Raw genomic sequence first — 18,955 nt, 5'->3', positions numbered from 1 at the left:
TACTGAGTCTGATGGGAAAACACCAATTCTAGATAAATAGTGATGGCCTGCTAACTCTGAAAAAAAATTGTATAAAACAGCTAAAATGAAATTATTATCGTTTTTATTCAGCAAATAATCACACAGGCAAATAAAAAACTTGTGACCCGGTAAAGTTCTATGAAAGAGAGGTCCATGTTAACTCTGAGAACCTATGGGGCAAGGGGAGACAGGAGGACAAGGAAGGTGTCATTAAGGCAATAACAGTGCAGATGAACTGAGTAGAGAGAGGAAAAGAAAATTCCATTCAGCGAGGATGGCATGTACAAAGGCCCTGTGGTGGGGAGTTCTGTAGCAACTATGTGAAACTTAAAGAAGACCAGTGTGGGTGGAGGAGAGAGAGCAAAGGGTGAGTTCAGGGTAATACTGGGGAAGTGGCTGGTCATCATAGGAGAAGGGCTGTGCTGGCCTTGGCAAGGATTTTGGCATTTATCCCAAGACCCATGTTAGTCCGCCCCTCAACTTGACAGAAATAGCACTTGAGTATTGACCTTTGTTGTGCCCTCCACACAAGTTAGAGGTGATGGGTCGACCCAGGGGGATATCCCTTCCTGGAAACAAGTGGGATGAACACGTTGGCCTCGGGCTACCAGTCATTTCTCCAGTGAACTTGGCAAGGGAAGGTTATTCCCGTGGAGCTGGCTCAAGTCCAGATGAGCCGGTAAAAGGACATCCCACTCAGTAGAGCCAAGAACTAGACACTGTTGATTAGTCCTTCCAGAGAACACCTTCCATTTCATTCCCTCAACTTTTTGATGAAGCTGTGCCCATTTGCTGCTGCATTAAAAATGTATCGTCCCGGGTATTAAAAAACAACAACAACACCAAAACACCCCAAGTCCACTGTTTTCTTGTATAAAATGGTGTCTCAGTTTGCAAAATGATTTCTCCCAGGCTAGGGCAGCCGGGGTGACATTTCAGGACATCAAGGAGAACAGTTCGTATGTGCACATAGTGTTTGTCCGGGCCAGTTATTGGCATGGAGTAAAGGACTGTTTTATCTGCAAGCAACAAAATGCAGCCGTTTATTCCTAGCGAGAGCCCACAAACGCTTGTTTATGCCTGAATTATAATTGCTCTGTACCGTAGTTGTTGATTAAAAAAAAAAAAAATGTTTCCAACCAACCGAGAATTTCAGTTGACCTTGAACGTGAGAAATGTAATCCCTGTGCAATAACCAATTAGCACCCGGAATGACTCAGAAATTACTTTCAAGCCTCTTATGTGGAGAAATTCTGAGTGACGGTAAAATCGAGCTGCTAGCATTGGGGTAATAGAATTTCACGGCAGGGGGAGCTTGGTGCAGTGGCTGCCCGTGGTGAATTTCAGAACGTCTGAGTTGGCTCGGTCTGGGGCGGACCAGGGGCTTGTTTTCTGACCACAGGCTTGTCTCTGGGTCAGCAAAGGGAAAACTCCACTTTGGATGGTTCACAGCGGGTTTTCTGATGGTCTTAGAATTTTCTTAAATCATACAGTGCTTCCTCTGGGCCCTTTATTGTTTTAAGTGCTCTGGAAATATGAGCGTATTTAACTCTCGCAGAACCCCTGAATGGTAGATGCTATCATCCTCCCCGGTTTTTTTTTGTTTTTTTTTTTTGGTCTTATGGATGAGGAAGCAGAGTCCCAGCGAGGTTAAGCAACTCTCTGCCATCCTAGAGCTAGCCGCTCATTACCCTGCATTGAGTTTGTACAACAGACCACAAGGATTCAAGTGCAAGTAGTTTCTTGGGGAGGTGATCACAGGAAGCTTCACTGCGGAGACGGGAAGAGGGGGTGCGTTTCATGAAGCACGTTGGCCCCGTGGGCAGCTGGGGTTTAAGCACTCCGGAGAACTCTGGGAGTTGAATGTGTGCCTTGGGGTGGTAAGCGGCGGGGGGTGGGGTGGGGGTGGGTGTCCCAACGGGGGGGGTGGGGCAGGAAACTACAGTATCATTCCCGAGCTCAGCTTCTGTCGCTGCCTGGTGGCCGCTCTCTGGGGAGCTCCCTGGCCAGCCCTCTTGGACTCTGTTGCTCCAGCAGCCAGGCTGCAAGTGCCCAGGTGGAGTCACAGGCAGAGAGACAAGAGTGCCAGGGGGTCTTGGCGGGACGCCTGGGCCTCATCGGTGCAGTGAAGCCCTGTCCCATACTGGTGGTTCAAGCGTCAGGCTGCCTAGATTTGAGTCGGGCTCTGCCACTCCCTTGCTGAGTGACTGTAGGCAACTTACTTTCTCTCTCTTCGGTTCCCCATCTGTAAAATGGGGGAAGCACAAGGCTTCTCAGCTTCTAAGGTTATGTGAGGACCGAATAAGAGAATGCATTTAGGACAGCATCTGGCGTGTTATAGCATCCCGATGTCAGGCCACTGTTGTCATTACCAGCTTCACCCTTGGAATAAATGAAGCTCGGAACATATTCCTTCTGGGATTTGGAAGGGCCGGTTGGGGATTGGGAGGGATCTATGGGGGCTCCAAGCCTCCTGAGGCCTTGCCTCTGCTGCTGGGCCCTGGGGTGCCCGTAGAAGCCCCTCTTAATTACAGAGGAGTCTGTAGCAGAAGCCAGGGCAGGCACTAATTGTCTGAAAAGTGGCCCGGGAGACTGGCTCCCCAGGCGTCTCTGCCGTCGTCCCGTGCAGTCTGGAAGGACTCAGATCTCCTGGCTCAGAACTCTAGTCTATTTGCTTTCCCTTTGAGCTCTGAATTCTAGGGCTCCACATTGCAGACATAAAAAGGCAACCATCAGTGTATTCCTGTTTCTGAAGACATATCCATCCCCGCAAGATAGAGGATCAATTTAATTTGGGCCTCACTTTGAGGATCTTTGCTCTTTGACGGAACACCTGCTAGACCTGAGGCCCCGGGGAAACAGGGGGCTTCCAGAGGGACAGGGACAGGCTTCTTGTCTCCCAAAGGTTCACCGTGCAGGGGTCACAAGCCCAAATGTTTCCAGGAGCCAGACAGATAACAAGGAGGGGGAACACTTGGTGTCAGACAGTAGGGCGTGGTGGGGACGGCAGTAAACTTGGAAAGTCCAAGATCAAAGCCACAGCCTGGTCATGTTCTGGTGGGAGCCCTTTCCTGGTTCCTAGATGGCTGTATTCTCACTGTGTCCTCACTTGGTGGAGGGGCTGAGGGACCTCTCTGGGGCCTCTTTTATGAGGGCACTGATCCCGCCCATGGGGCCTCCACACTCATGACCTAATCCCCTCCCAAAGGTCCCTTCTCCTAATGCCATCACCCTTGTGGCGTAGCATTTTAACATGTGAATTTTGGAGGGGAGGACACAAACATTATAACCTACAGGGGGACACAAACGCTCTAGCTCTGAAGGGGGCCCAGACATTATAGGCCTATAGCCTATACCTATGAGAAAAAAGAAGCAAATTGAGCTGGAGAGTGGAAAGAGGGTTTTTGGTCCTGAATTCAGAGGACAGAAGGTTGCTCACAGGATGGGGGGGTGTAGGAGGGTCGGGGCGGTGAAGCTGGTGGCCACTTGCTGCTTCTTGAAGGACAAAAAGAAAAAATTTCCATGAAGCAAGGTCAAATGGAGAATGGGGAAGTTGGAGCCCCTTACTCATGGTTCACCAGCAGGCTGTACTGGGGGACCTGGGGTGTCCCCCTGAGGGCTAGGATGGGAGCTGGGGACCAGGGGACGTTCAGGATTCGGATCCTCACAGGTTGAAGGATGCAGTGTGTGGGTCAGGTGGGTCCTGAGTCAGATTCGAGGAAGGTGGGAGATGTGGTCCTGGAGCAGGGCAAGGTAGTAGGGCGGGGAGAAAGGAGGGAACGTGTTTAGCAGCCTGGGCAAGACTTGAGGGCTGGAACACGAGGGTTTGGGATGATGGAAAGATACGGCCCTGAAAAGACAGTACAACTTCTGTCTTAGGCGCTTGGCTTCTTTACGACCTACCTGATGAGCTCGTGTTTGAACCACCAGCTCTATGCCTGTGACCCCCAGACCTCTGTCTGCAGCCCAGACCCCATTTCTCAGTCTCAAACCCACAGAGGCAGCTGCTCTCTGGATATGGATCCTTGGTTCTCCCAGAGACACTTGAATCTCAGCATATCTCAGTGCAAAACAACTTGACCGGGTGTGTCCACAGCCGCTCTGTTCATAGCCCCACAGTGGAAAGGACACAAATGCCCATGAAGAGGACAACGGATAAATGTAAACAACTATGCAAGACAGAGGGGTAGACTACCGGCTTGGCAGTTTCATGGGTGAATTTCACAAACACGATCATGAGCAAAAGCAGCCAGATGCAAAAGACTACTTCTCCCATAGAGGGAAGCCTGTCAGACTTCCACAGATCTTCCCCAAATGTGTGGGTTTCCAGAAATTCTCCAGTCCTCCATGGACACCAACTGGGCGTCCTACAATTTAATTCACAGACAACACCTGGAGTTAGAGAAGACCCCACAGGTTAAGGCCTCCAGACTCGGGTCATACATGGTGGGTTCCCAGGTCACCCACACTTCTGTCTGACTTGCTGCCAATCCGGGGTTCCCACTACACCTCCCTTCTCAGATTCTCTCATTTGTTAGAATGGCTCACAGAACTCAAGGACACACGTATATAAACTGGTTTATTGTACATAAAGGATATGTTAAAGGATACAGCCAGACGAGGAGACACATAGGGTAAGTTCTGAAAGGAGTGTGGGAGCTTCTGTCTTCCATGGGGTCAGGATTCATCATTCTGGAAGCTCTTCGAACACCACAGTTTAGGGATTTTTATGAAGACTTCACCATGGAGACGCAATCGATTATTAACTCAATCTCCAGCCTTGAAATGGGGCTGAAAGTAACAAGCTTCTCATCATGGTTTGGTCTGTCAGGTGACCATCCCCCATCCAGTCGCCCAACAAGAGTTTCCTCATTAGAATAAAAGGTGCTTGTATCAGGAAATTACAAGAGTTTTAGGAGCTTTGCGTCAGGAACCAAGAGCAGAGACCAAATATATATTCCTTATTATCTCACACACTCTGATTCTGTTTAATGAAGTTCAAAACTGACCTACAGGAATAGAAATCAGAACAGAGATTGTGTTTGTGGGAGGCAGGATTGGCTGGGAAGGGGCACGGAGAACTTTCTGAGGGTGATGGAAATTGGGGTTTGGGTTCATGGATGTATACATTTGTCCAAATTCATAGAACTATCTGCTTGATATTTTGTGCATTTCAGTGTATCTAGTGTAATTTTTAGTTTTATTTATTTTTAAAGATTTATTTATGTATCTTTTGATAAAGATTGAGTGGGGGAGGGGCAGAGGCAGAGGGAGAGAGAAGCCCAGGGAGACTCTACGCTGAGCACAGAGCCCAGCATGGGCCTTGATCGCATGATCCTGAGATCGTGACCTGAGCTGAAGTCAAGAGTCAGGCGCTTAACTGACTAAGCCACCCAGGTGCCCCTCCATTGTAAGTTGCAAAACATAAATCACAAAAAGAAGAAAAATGGTGAATGCTTTGTCAGCAGCACAAATGGGATGACAACGATGGACAGGCACATCCTGAGGGAGAGATAAGCCTTGCAGTGTAGGCCACTGGGGACGGGAGTCTCAGCATGCCCGAAGTCAGTCTCTTCCCGTCCTCTTGCCCACACCTCCACATCTGCCTTTCCTCCGCTCCTCCTCTGAGTGGAAAGTGCCACCATCCTGTCTCCCGTGTGTTCAACACAGAAGCCAAGGGCTTACCCTTCCTCCCTCATCCCCTCCCCCAGGCTGCACCCAGCTCTGATGCGTCTACCTCCAAATCCATCCACTTTGTTCCATCCACACCGCAAACACCCCCAAGGTTGGGTCCCGCCATCTTGCACCTTGACGACTGCGGTCATTTCCTTCTAGTGGTTCTCAAAGTCACCTTCAAATGGGTCTCTTTGCTGGACCCAGGATGATCTTCAAAATGGAATATGATCATACCATGGCCTCCTTAAAGCCTTTTTTTTTTTTTTTAAAGATTTATTTATTTGCAGAGGGGGTGACCGAATCTCAAGCTGACCCCTCTCTGAGCTCAGAGCCCAACGCGGGGCTCCGTGTCACGAACCTGAGACCACGATCCTAGCTGAAACCAAGAGTCGGAGCTTCACCGACTTTGCCACCCAGGGATGAACCTTTCACGCTCAGAATCAGCTCCAGCTTCTTAAGAGGGTTTACCTGGTCTGTCTTGTCGTTGGGCTGCGTCCCAAGCCACACCTGCCTTGCACTGTGTCTGCTTCTTCGAGTGTGTCTTGCTTTCTGCTCCATTAATTCTATTTCTGCTGCTGGCATCAAGTTGTTTGCCTGGAAAACTCTCCTGCTTATCCTTTGGACCCAGGGTACAGGACCCAGTCCCTGCTTCGGGGCGGAGTCTCTGAACACCCACAGTCGTCTTTCTCCCTGATTGACCCTCGGCATCTAGAGCACCACCTAGCATGCCGCGGAACTCCATGAGTTTCTTCTGAATACACGACGCTTTCCCGATATTCCAAAAATATCTGAAAATGTTTGTTGCCTCTTGGTCTTTAAAAGTCAATTGAGTAGGGGTGCTTGGGTGGCTCAGTCAGCTGAGTGTCCGGCTCTTGGTTTCAGCCCGGGTCATGACCTCGGGGTCCTGAAATCGAGCCCCATGTCAGGCTCCGCACTCAACGTGGAGTCTGCTTCTCGGGTCATGACCTTGGGGTCCTGAAATCGAGCCCCATGTCAGGCTCCGCACTCAATGTGGAGTCTGCTTCTCCCTCTTCCTCTGTTCCTCCCCCTACCTTTCTCTCTCTCTGGAATAAATAAATAAAATCCTTTAAAAAAAAAAAAAAGACAACTGGATAATAGGACAGTTATAATAGCTGCCATTTGTTGAGTACCTACCACGTGCTAGGAATGGTGCTACGAACCCTGAGCTACATTCTGTCCTGTCCCGATCTCCATTTGCTTGAAAGGGTTTAGAAAGGTTCATTCACCGAAGACCAGTCAGTGCCTACTCTGCTGGGTGCTGCTCGAGACACCAGGGAAAGGGGAACAAGAGACAAAAATCCTTGACCTCTTGGAGGTCGTGTTCTAGTGTGAGGACGAAGATGAGAAATTAAGAAACAAGTAAAACTGGGTTTGTGGGATGGTCATAAGGGATATGGAGAAAAATAAATAAGGGGAATGAAGATTGATGAGAGCTTCTGCATGGTGGTGTTGGCAAAGGCTGTGTCCCCCCCCCCCCCAAGATTTTACTTATTTGAGAGAGAACAGGGAGAGGAGCAGAGGGAGAGGGACAAGCAAGACTCTGTGCTGAGCGTGGAGCCTGACGCAGGGCTCGATCCCACGACGCTGGGATCATGACCTGAGCTGGAAGCAGTCTGACGCTTGACCAACTGAGCCACTCCGGGGCCACAGGAAAGGCTGTCTTATCTGAAGTGAGGACGCTCTGGGAAAGAAGTCAGAGGCACAGGGGGCAGCAAGGGCAGAAGCCCAGGGGCAAGGGCATATTTGGTGCTTTCAGAGAACAGCCGCGAGGCCAGGGTGATGCAAGGAGAAGAGGTCCAAAATCAGAGAATGTACAGAGGAGCAGGGACATCTCTGGCCTTTGGCCTTTTCTCTTGAGAGAGATGCTGAAGTTCGGGATGTTTGAGTAGAGAGTGTCCTGAGCTCATGGCTCCCTCCGGATTACATCACTTATCCATGCCTGCGTCAGGAGTCTAGCCCTAGCGGCGACGCAAGACCTCACTCCTGACCTCCTCTCCTCATCGCAGGGAATCTGCTGCCGTTCTGAGTCACCGTTCTGCTGCTCACAGCGGTGATACCCTCCCCCACTGCCCCGAGGACCAACATGGGCCTCACGCATCCACTCATCCACAGAGCAGGAGACTGTGTCAGTTGTTAGGGAAGTTGCGGAGGTAGAGTCTGTGCCTTCACAGAGCTTCCGGTGTGTTGGCGGAAGCAAGTGAACAGTTACCATCCAGTATAAATGGGAAGTGAAATGGATGAAGGAAGCAAAAAGGGACACTTAATCCAGATAGACAATCAAAGAAGGCTTCCCTAGGGAAGGGAAGCAGGGGGAGCTCAGTTGGCAAAGAGGAGACAGTAGCCACCCTCAAAGCAGCAAGAGCATGTGCAAAGGCCCTGAGAGGGATGTGAAAGGGGAATGGATCTGGATTACAGGGAAGGGTCCAAGAAGTGAGGAGATTGGAGAACCTGATCATACTGGGCCATGTAGACCAGTGAAAGCACTGAGGCCTTTATCCCAAACCTAAGGAGTCGCAACGGAAGCATTTTAAGCAGGTGGTGACCTGGTTGGGTATGGAGAAACGAAAGCTCACTCTGGTTGCATGAAAAGCCCAGTGAGGCGGGAACCGAGGTGGGGTGTCCAGGTGCAGCATGATGGCAGGTCGTGGTGAAAATGGAAAGCAGGTCAATTCTAGAGACAGCGAGGACTCTTCCCTGTGGTGGCTGAGGCATGATGGACAAACGAGAAACAGGGGTGTCAAGGGTGGGCCCCAGCTTTCGGGCTTGTGGAGTGGATGTTGGCCATGCATTTCATTGAGATGCAGACCGGGGGACGGGGCGAACTCCAGGAACCACAGCTCACGTCAGCTACCTGTGACTTCCTCCAGGGGCGTCCTCAAACCCTAATGATGTTTTCTGTGTGCTTCCTCCCTCAGAGGGCCAAGATCAGTCAGGGGACCAAGGCTCCGGAAGAAAAGACGACCAACACCATATCCAAACTTGACAACAACGGGAACAGAGACCGAATGAAACTGACTGATTTTAACTTCCTGATGGTGCTCGGGAAAGGAAGCTTTGGCAAGGTATGCTGTGGCGTGGGGGTGGCTCCCACTCCAGAAGGACAGGTAACAAGGCAGGGACTTTTACTGTTTGTGTGGGGCCTACATTCCAGCGAGGGAGAGAGTAAAAAGGAAATAGACACAACACTACAGTTTGTAATGAAAACCATGAAGAAAAGGAACAGTGTGCTATGGGCCCCAAATAAATCAAGAGGGGACCCACTTAGACCATCAGAAGAGGTGAGCTCTGAGCTTGCTATCCATTCCAGGAGCTAGGAATTGCATGTTGCCGGCAGGGAGAATAGGAAGTGCAAAGGTCCTGGGGTAGAGAAGGGTTTGGTACCTTCTAGGGACCATCAGAGGGTGTTGGGGCCAAAATGTCATGAGCATGGCAAGGTAGGGGGATGTGAGATTGCAGAGACGGGCAGGGGCCTGATCCTGCAAAGCCTTGTGAGCGGTGATGAAAAGTTTGGATTTTATCCGCAGTGCAGTGGGGAGCCATTGAAAAATTTTAAGCAGAGAAGTGACACGATTCGATGTGCCTTTTGGAAAAGATCCCTTTTGCAGCCAAGAATGAAACCATTCCTTTCAGACAGCAAGGGAGTTGAAGGATGACCCGGGGACTCGTAGAGTGGTTCTGGATGCTTTTATAGATACTAGGAGACACTGTTTTACTGAAGTTGAGATTATGGTGTAAGTATTCCTGAGTTGTTTAGTGTTGTTTCGAGGCTTTTAATCCCTTGGTGTGCCACAAATATGTCTCGTGTAAATCTCATACCATGAACTCAAGTGTGCAGAAAAATATAAGTTTCTTCTCCATCTCTGTAGTCCAAGCCCATGGTCTGGGACTTTACCTGGAGTTGTTTTACCTGCCCACCCCCCGAGTCGTGAAACCCATTCACAAATCCTAACAGATCCTTCACCAAAGCAGGCCACGCCTTCACTGACTTCCCTCCACCATCACAAATGCAGCCCTAATCTAGACTCCCCCGCGTACCCCCTGGACCCCCGCAGAATTTCCTAACTGGCTTCCCTGCTTTCATTCTTGTACCTGTAATCAGTACACTTTCCATTTAGCAGCACAAGTCATTTTGTCAAAGTTCCATTAGGTCAAGGCACTCCCCCGATTAAAACTCCCCAGCGACTTTCCATCCCATCAGAGTAAGTGTCATAGTACGTTCTTGGCTTACGTCGCTCTTTATAATCTGACCAGGTTCTCTGCCTGGCGATTTCTTTTTCTTGTCCCTGTCACCCATAGTGTTCTGGCCACAGTGGTCCTTGGGCTTTTGAAACATACAAATCTCCTTCCTCTCTTACAGCTTCTGTGATGCCGTTCCTTTCGTTCTTTGCACGGCGGGCCCCTCCTTGTAATTCCCCTCCCAACCTAGACGACACCTCTTCTGAGAAGCCTTCCCTAACCACCTTCTCAGCCTCGCTTTCATTCCCCATTCTCTTCTGCTCTCTTGTGGCAGCCGTCACCAGATGGTATCCTTTTTGTTTATTGGTTTGTCTCTCTCCTAAGAACTGAGCATTCCAAGAGGTGGACGTCTGTCCTGCTCACCACTGTCCTTCCAGTGCCTGTGGATGGAACACGTTCAGGGCCTGGACAGAAGGCACGATTTTCTCTGTGGGTCACAGGGTCATCTGCTGAGATGGAATAAGGGATCCGGATGGTGGTCCAGAATGTGCAGGGCTTGGGCACGAAATGGGAATGACAGTAGGAAAACACAGCAAAGATTCCTGAGGGGCTTTCTAAAGTCAGTGATAGAAGTGGTCCACGCCTCTGTGTGATCTTTGCCAGCACCTCTGAGCAGCTGGGTGTGGACATGGAGAAGTGGGTGGCATGTTTGAGCTAAGGGGGAGATTAGCAGGATCAGTGAGCCAGAAGATTAAGAGGGAGTCAAGGATTCTGGGAAGAGAGATGCCCGCTGCAGATCCAATGGAATCTTTTAGTGGGTGATCGGTAACAGCATATTGGATAAATGAATAAAAATGGCAACTAGACCAGGCTGGAAAGGAAGTCAGAGCAGGAAGAAGAGCATAACCCGGGGTGGAAAAGAAGGAGTCTAGAAGCCTGGGGATGAAAAAACAAACAAACAGGTGAGGACCAGAGATTTAAAGTGCTAGGAACATCAGGAACATTTAGATTCCAAAGATGAGTGAGTTGCCTTGATGATAAGGCCGAACGTGGCCTAAAGGAAGAAGGGGTTCTAATTATATGGGCCTGTTGGGAAGTTTGTAGAAATTAAATTATATTTTTAATAAGCGATACATGCATGTGGTTCATAATTAAAATTATATCGAAAGGATAAACATTGAGATGTCTGCTCCCACCCAAGTCTACACCTTTCTGTACCCCCGCACTGCTGCTGCCCTCCAGAGGCAAATATTCTGTTCATTTAATTTGAATATTTCTGGTTCCCATGTGCTGAATGAACACATACAAATACGCATCTTTATTCTTGTCCTTGTTACCGCAGGGGGTCGCGTCCTCTACACAGAGCTCTGCCCCTTTCTGGTCACTTAACAATATAGGTTGGAGAGTTTTTGCTTGAGGAGTGGAAGTGCCGGAAGATCAGATGAGGATTGGGTGGTGTGGGGGAGGGGGTGGAGATGGGGGAGAATGGGTCATCGGGGAAGAGTGAGGAAATGAGAGCAAATAGATCATATGTTTCCATGGAAACCGTTACAATAATTGAGATTTCTATTCCAGGCTGGGGATGTAGCCTCAAACAAATCACAGTGGAGAACAACAGTATGTCAGGAGAGCCAGACAGAATCACAAAAAACCGCGATGGTCCGTTAAAACAGAGCGTAATCCTTGGCAACTCCAGTGGTAGCCACCGTGCGTTTTGAATTAAATGTGGTTTCTATATTTGAACGCCTACCTTGAACAGCCGGCTGTCTTGCCAGGTACAGAGATCCATCCGCTTAAACAGCGCTCCACCGTGCGGTAGTGGCTCTCTTCCTTGCGAAAAGAGAGGAGAGATTGGTCTTTGGGGTGATGCCTTCCCCCCTCTCCTCCCCCAGGTCCTCTGGATCAGATCTGGCCCCAAAACATGTGCCCTTAAGCACGGTCCTCATTTGCGGGGTGGCTAGGGAGTGACACGTGCCTTTTGCTAAGACCTGTGGGAATAAAACAAGGCAAAGTGGGTGTGAAGAGGCTGTTGAGTTCCCAGCAAGTAAGCCCCATTTCAAAAACTCTGAAACCAAGGACAGTCTAGAGAGTTCACTTGCCTGGAGAGGTGGGAGTGTTTACATGGAAGGGTTATCTTGCTAGAGCAGGGCTTCTTGGCATGTCTGCCTTACTTGGAGATATCCATGATATACTCAAAGGAATGAGGTCTGTCTTATCTCTGTCTGTCTGTCTGCCAGTCTGCTATCATGGAAAGATGACGATGACATGTTATCAGTTAAAACAGAAGCAAGTCATAGAGCCTTATGATTAATAATATAAAATATAGTGTACACAGAATAATTCTTTTCATGTAATATACTCATGGTCCCTATTCTCATTGAATTTTCTCCCAATATTTTATCGTGAAAAAAAGTTTTGAATATAGAAAAGTTGAAAGAATTATATAGTGAACATCCATAATACCACTGACTAGATTCTACACTCAGAATTTGACTGGTTCTGCTTTATCACGTATCTATCCATCTATCCATCTGTCTCTCTGTCAACCCATTTTTTGAACGATTTAATTAATTAAGTAGTTAATTAATTAATTAGAGAGAACACAAGCATGAGCTAGGGGAGGGGCAGAAGGAGGAGGAGGAGCAGACTCCCAGCTAAGTGGGGAGCCTGACAAGGGTTTTGATCCCAGGACCCTGACATCATGGCCTGAGCTGAGACTCTTTTTTTTTTTTTTTTAAAGATTTTATTTATTTATTTGACAGAGAGAGATCACAAGTAGGCAGACAGGCAGGCAGAGAAAGAGAGGGAAGCAGGCTCCCCGCTGAGCAGAGAGCCCGATGCGGGTCTCAATCCCGGGACCCTGAGATCATGACCTGAGCCGAAGACAGAGGCTTAACCCACTGAGCCACCCAGGCGCCCCTGAAGTCAGACTCTTAACTGAGCCACTCAGGTCCCCCACTGTCAACCCATCTTTTTTTTTTTTAAGATTTCATTTATTTATTTGACGGACAGCAAGAGCAGGAACATAAGCAAGGGGAGAGGGAGAGGGTGAAGCAGGCTTCTTGCTGAACAGGGAGCTTGACACGGGGCTCGATCCCAGGATCCTGGAATCATGACCTGAGCCGAAGCCAGATGCTTAACAATTGAGCCACCCAGGCACCCCTCAACCCACTTTTAATACATTTCAAAGCAAGGTGCAGATACTGCTACACTTCACCCCAAAATGCTTCTGCATACATATCATTGAACTAGAATTCAGTATTTGTTTTTGGTAATCTTTAGGGTAAAATTTACATGCAACAAGATGTAGAAAGCAGTGTACCATTCTGTGAGTTTTTGAAAAATGCATACTTTAAAATGCAGTGGGGCTCCAAACATTAGTCAGGAAATCACACTAATGGATGTAACGTGGAACCGTGGTGTTTAATGTGCTCTGTGAGGGCCTGCGGGGGTGGGCTTGGCCTTGGTTGGACGTCAGTGAGGGCTTCCAGGAGAAGGTGGCTCCTGGGTTCTATTGAAGGATGAGTCAAGTTAGCTTTGATGAAAATCTCAGAAGGTCTCCTCTTCCTGACCCCGTCCTCGAGCCAGGCTTAGTTGATCTGAGTGGTGGCCAGAGTGCCCATGCTCCGGTAATGGGGTAGATTCCCCTGCTGTGCAAAAGTAGACCCCCAAAAGTACACTCGGTCGGACACCATGGACGCTTCATTTTCATTCATGTGATAGTCTGAGATGGGTGTTCCTGACCTCACCCACTCTCTCCATATGGTGGCTAAGGGACCCAGGTTCCTTCCATCTTCTATGACTCCATTAATCTCTACTGCCTCGTTTTGTTTACATTCCGAAGGCGGAGGGGGCGCAGTATGGAGGAGGTACAAGCTGCTTCTTAAAAGTCTTACTTTGGAAATGACACCCATCACTTCAGCCTACACTCTATTAGAATTTAATCACATGGCCATGCCTCCGTGCAAGGGAGGCTGGGAGAACAATTCTGGTGGAAAAGTTGGTAGCGTTGACCACACTCCCTACTTTTCAGCTCTGGATGGAATTTTTCTTGGGTACGCGAAAGAGCCCTCTGAACTTCCAGGTGATCATGCTCCATAAACAAAACACTTCAGATTCCTCTTTCTTGGTGACATTTCCTTGTGTTCAAATCATGGAACATGCCAGGTGTTGGTGCTGCTTTTCCTGAAGCATAGCATAAGCCAGGAATAAATCAAGTAGGAAGAAGTCAGCAGCTTATGAAATTAAAAGGAAAAAGTGGAAAGTCCTTGGAAACTGGGTACCCAGTTTCTTCAGAAAGTTCCATCCAGGCCTGTTGATCTCTTTGCATCTAAGAAGGTTTAAAATAAAAAACTGAGAGGTGAGACACCATTCAGCCTCCTCTCCAAGTGCTTGGCTTTCCTGGAATAAGGCCCAGGAGGCTGGTGACATTAGTGCCTGAGTATTACTAGTAGGAGGCTACTTGACAGTTACAAGTAGCCCCTTCCAATAAGGTAACCTTAGGGACTTGGAACATTTGTGGCACTGTCCAAGGTGCTGCTGCCAATCCTTTTAGCTCAAAATTCAGACTGTACAACAGCGTTGAAAATAGCCTTGGCCAAGTTTCCCAAATACTCGTTTATCCATGCGCATGTTTATTTTTTTTGTCATGTACACACCCCCTTGCTATCTTAAATGTTTTTCTTTGAATGGATTTAACTTCCTTTTCTGCTCTTAGCATTGCCCTATCAAAGGATATATATATAAAATCACACGCTTGATCTACCACTTGTATATTTATTTTAATATGTTTTAGGAGAATTTATTAAAAGAAGATTGCTTTTGTCTTTGGACTGCTGATGGTACAAGTGCCCCGTTTTACGAAAAACTGTGTTAAAGACCTTATGTTCACAAAAGAATTTGGGGCTTCCATTACTATTGTTATTTTTTTAAGAACATGGGGTCTTTTGCGTCTTTTTTCTGTGCCTATCTGGAAGGTACAGAAAGTGTCTGATCTTCCTTGTCCTCCGCATCCTTTGCTTTAGATGAGAAGCGTGCTCAACATTTCCTGCATCGTTAAAAATCTTTCCTGTGATCGCGACCCTCCTCTCCATCCTTTCCTCACTGAATATATCCAGAGACTGAACCAACCCTTTTGAGATTTGCTGCCTCCACTTCCTCCTCACCCACGCCATATCCTCTTGCACTGGGACTTCTACCCTTAGCAGATTCTGAAACACGGGTCTCCCGGTTTTTATCAGTGATCTCCCGGCCTCTTCCTCTCCAGATCTGAGCACAAGGCACGGTGACTGCTTATGACAGCAGGGGGCAGACGTGAGGGAAAGGAACTGGGACTGAGATTGGAACCCATGCCCACCCCCAGGAGAAGGCCTCACTTTTATAAACTCCCCACCGACAGGCATAACTAAGGATTCGTTCAGCTGGACAAGGATTTATTGAGCAGCTACTATGTGCCAGACATTCTTCTAGGTGCAGAGGAAATAGCTATGAACGAAACAGACAAAAGTGTTTGCCTTCATGGGACATCTGTTCTATGGTGGTGACGATGGTGACAAAACCACCTAACGTTTGTGTCCTTACTATATGTCAGGCTCCGTTGTACGAGCTTCTCTATATTGGCTCACACTCCTGCTATAGCGTGGCTGCCGTTATCCGCATTTTACAGATGAGGAAATGAGAAACAGGACGTTAAAATAACTTGCTAAAGTCACACAGCTAGTCAGTGACATTTGACAGACTGGGTTTGGTTTAGATACATGTGATTTTGTTTGCTCGATACTTAACACCTGCATTCCTGGTCCCAACAGTGGTCACCTCGCCGTGTCATGGACATATCCTAGGAGGTTAACAGTGTTCCTGCTTATTTTCTCATCCCCCTCCTTTCTTCCCCTCTGAGTGTAAGCAGAGTTTGCGTGCCTTGGTTGTACTCTGAGCCCCTGCTGTTAGACAAAGCGCGTGCCTAAAATGACGGAAGGGTCCAGATTGCCTGCGCTCCCCCATCACTGTGCCTGCTAATCTCCTATCCTATGCGGATGTTCATGGGACCTGTGAGCCTTGGGAATCCTGTGAGGTTTCCAGAGAAGGCTCATGAAATGGACTCCCTCTTCCAGCCCTGCCCCTCTCCCTCCTCTCTGGACCTTGGCTGGTAGGATCTTCCAAGCCAGAGGAGGCATCTCTAGCGCGTGCAGTAACTCCTCAGCTGGTTCCTTTTCAGCCCATGACCTCCATTTCTCCAGACCTGCACCCACTCTCACCCCTTCTCCCTCTCTCATTCCACATACCCCTCCCCTTTGTCTCCAGTTCTGATGGAGCTCACAGGCATTGCCTGGGACCAGACTATGGGTTTTCATGCATTTCATCATATAAATTCTCAGCTCAACCCTGCAGGGGCCTTACTGACTTTAACCCTATTATATTTAGGTGGAAATCCTAAGTCACAGAGGTTGACTAGCCTCCCCCAGGCCAGACAGTGGGAAGGGGGCAGGACCAGCACTTGAAAGTAGGTTTTGTGATTCCTGTTGCCTCTTTCCATCTCCGACAACATTTGTCTCTGCTTTGGGGTCCACTCATCTCCACCCAACGGCTAGTCGAGTGTTTTTTGAAACAGCAATTTCAGAACTGCTACAGAGCCGCTTTAATGGCATTTGTGGGTCCCTTCTCCTGCTGTGGGAAAAAAAGGTAAAAGTGATATCTTAATGTGACTGTGTTGGGATAAGGGCAAATATATTAATATAATACATTAAGGCATTTTCTTCCACCTAAAAGCCCGTTTTTTCTTGTGGTTTTAAAAGAAATTTAAACACTTTCATGAGCCCCTACAAAGATTGTGCCCCAGGCCCCTCCCCACCCCAAGGTGATTCGAGTGTCTGCTAAAGTGGGTGCCGGCTGCCAGCATGAGCACCCCAGCCGTGTGTCCTCAGCGACCCCCAGCCTTGTCTCCCCAAAAGCCAGAAGCGTGCTTAACTCGCATGAGCCCGGGATTGTGCACAAGAGAGCAATCCAGAGCTCCGAGCCCCAGACTACGGCGTCTTCCGTCTTCCGCTGGAATCCTGTGCAGCCCTGAGTTAAGACAGGAAGAAATTGCCTGAGGAAATGAAAAAACAGTTTTCCTTCAAACCCATAACAAAGGCCTTTCCTAAATCTTTCTCGGAGCTCCTGAGGTGGGAGTCTCTCCTAATTTTAATCTCATTAGTGGTGTGGAGTCGCCCGCTCACCTACCGTCCATACATTAGACGTGGTTACATAATCCTACAGACAAAAGTGCTTTCCTTTCCTTGAACCTGCTTTGCTATCTTCTTGCACCAGATGGTGAGTTCCTTTATCTTACGGTTCACAGACAGCTCACAGTCTTTGCTACCTGTTCCCTTAATCCTCTTCCAGGGAACCTTTAGACATTTGCTGTCTGATCTTGGATCCCTGCCTTCTCTTTGGTTCGCTCCCCGATGATGGCACCTTCCTCCCAGCCACTGGTTTTTCATATGCAATGCTGATTGCGGTGTGTTTTTGCCAACTCATGGATCCAGGCAAGGCCCTTCCACCTTCCGGATGTTTCCACACCTCTCCTCAGCGCGATGACTTGCTGTTCTTCCGCAGCCTCTACCTTCACTCCTCAGAAGAGGAGTTTTTGCATTAGCAAACAAGACATGACAAGGCTCCAGTCTCCCTGGTAAAATTAATGATATTGAGGAAAAGGAAATATCTGGAAGTCAAGTTTTCTAAGCCTCTGCCCTGCTGCGAGCGGCTTGTCAAGCCAGAGTGAGCAAAGGGAGTCTTCATTAGGAAGACGTGGTGTGTTTCTTGCTACCGTCTCGCTCAATTCTCCATGTCTAGTTCCCAAATGTAGACTCTCCTGGAATTTTAAGAGAAGCTAACGGGCCCAGGATAGAGAAGCTGATAGGCCACTATGGCTCCGGGTCCCTGTGATCCAGTGAGAGCTGTGGCCGCAGGGGGCGAGGTGGCTTTTCCCGCCATCCATCAGGAAGGGCAACATGGTGGTATGGGCAGTTGTTTCTCGAAGAGAAGGAGGGAACCCGTTGGTCTGTCTGGTGAACAGGCCCAAGTAGGTGTTTTTTTAAGTCTGCATTTTCTTGAACACGTTGCCTGATGCTTTGGGAAAAATAATACAAAGTTAAATCGCGTCCTGCTACTGAAGGGCCAGCTAGAGCCCATTAGCATGGAAACTCTGTCTTGGGCGATAATTCATGGCCACTGGTCCAATTACCGTGCTGTCATGGTCCCTGCCACCCTCCGCGTATCCATCTAGACTGCATCTTTCCGCACTCGTTTGGAAATGCACCGGCCTGTTAAGATGAATTTCTGGTTTCTAACAGCAAAACCCATAATTTTTCTACCACAAACATCATAGCAGAAACCTGTGGGTTGTCATCACCCAACACCCATGGTAAAACATGTGGGTACACAAATATGGGTAGTTAATAGGATTAAACATAGTTTGTCTCAATCCCCCCACCCCTCTCCTGCACCCCCCCCCACTCCTGCCCAATGCCACATGATGTCTTGACCTATGTCCTGACCTCATCAAAAACCACTGCAGAGACTGATGATACGGTTTGAGCCCTGAGAACTTGTCTAAATGTTTTGTACGCGTTGCTCAGGGAAACTTCACAACCATCTTCCGAGGTGGGTACTATTGTTGGCTCCATTTTACAGATGAGGAAGTAGAGGCAGAGAGCGACAAGAAACTTGCAGATTCATGCAGCAGGGGATGCAGGCTCAAACGCAGAGAGTCTGGCTCCTGAGTGCCCAACCACTGAGCCACTCGGCCACCTGCACTCCTTGTGCCCCATTTCTGCCTCAGAGCAGCCGGGTTCTCCGTTAGCCTGTAACACCAGCAGCAAAGGGAGGCTTGTGCACCCAGGGCAGATCAGATTACAGAGCAACAGGCTTCCTTTGTGCAACCTAATTGTTCAAATCAATGACAGACCCTTAAGGGTTTCACTGCATTTCTTTCAGTAAAAGGCAACAATTATTGGTTTGTTTTCCTGGGAACCATCTGAAAAAAAAACCCAAAAAACAGATTAAATCTTCTTTTATTTTAACC

At 48.5% G+C, this 18,955-nt stretch overlaps 1 protein-coding gene across 2 annotated transcripts in view; it reads left to right on the top strand.

Annotated features, from left to right (window-relative positions):
* PRKCB (protein kinase C beta) overlaps positions 1-18,955 on the top strand; it is a 321,917-nt gene that overhangs the window by 228,263 nt on the left and 74,699 nt on the right. For both annotated transcript variants that reach the window (XM_080831716.1, XM_080831715.1), the window contains exon 9: positions 8,634-8,780. In XM_080831716.1, coding sequence (XP_080687842.1) covers positions 8,634-8,780 — 147 coding nt within the window. The remainder of the gene's footprint in view (positions 1-8,633; positions 8,781-18,955) is intronic.

The sequence above is a fragment of the Martes martes genome (assembly GCF_963455335.1).
Source record: "Martes martes genome assembly, contig: SUPER_18_unloc_1, whole genome shotgun sequence".
Lineage (NCBI taxonomy): Eukaryota > Metazoa > Chordata > Mammalia > Carnivora > Mustelidae > Martes > Martes martes.
Note: the sequence above shows the minus strand (reverse complement) of the source record. Positions and strands in the feature narration are given on the sequence as shown.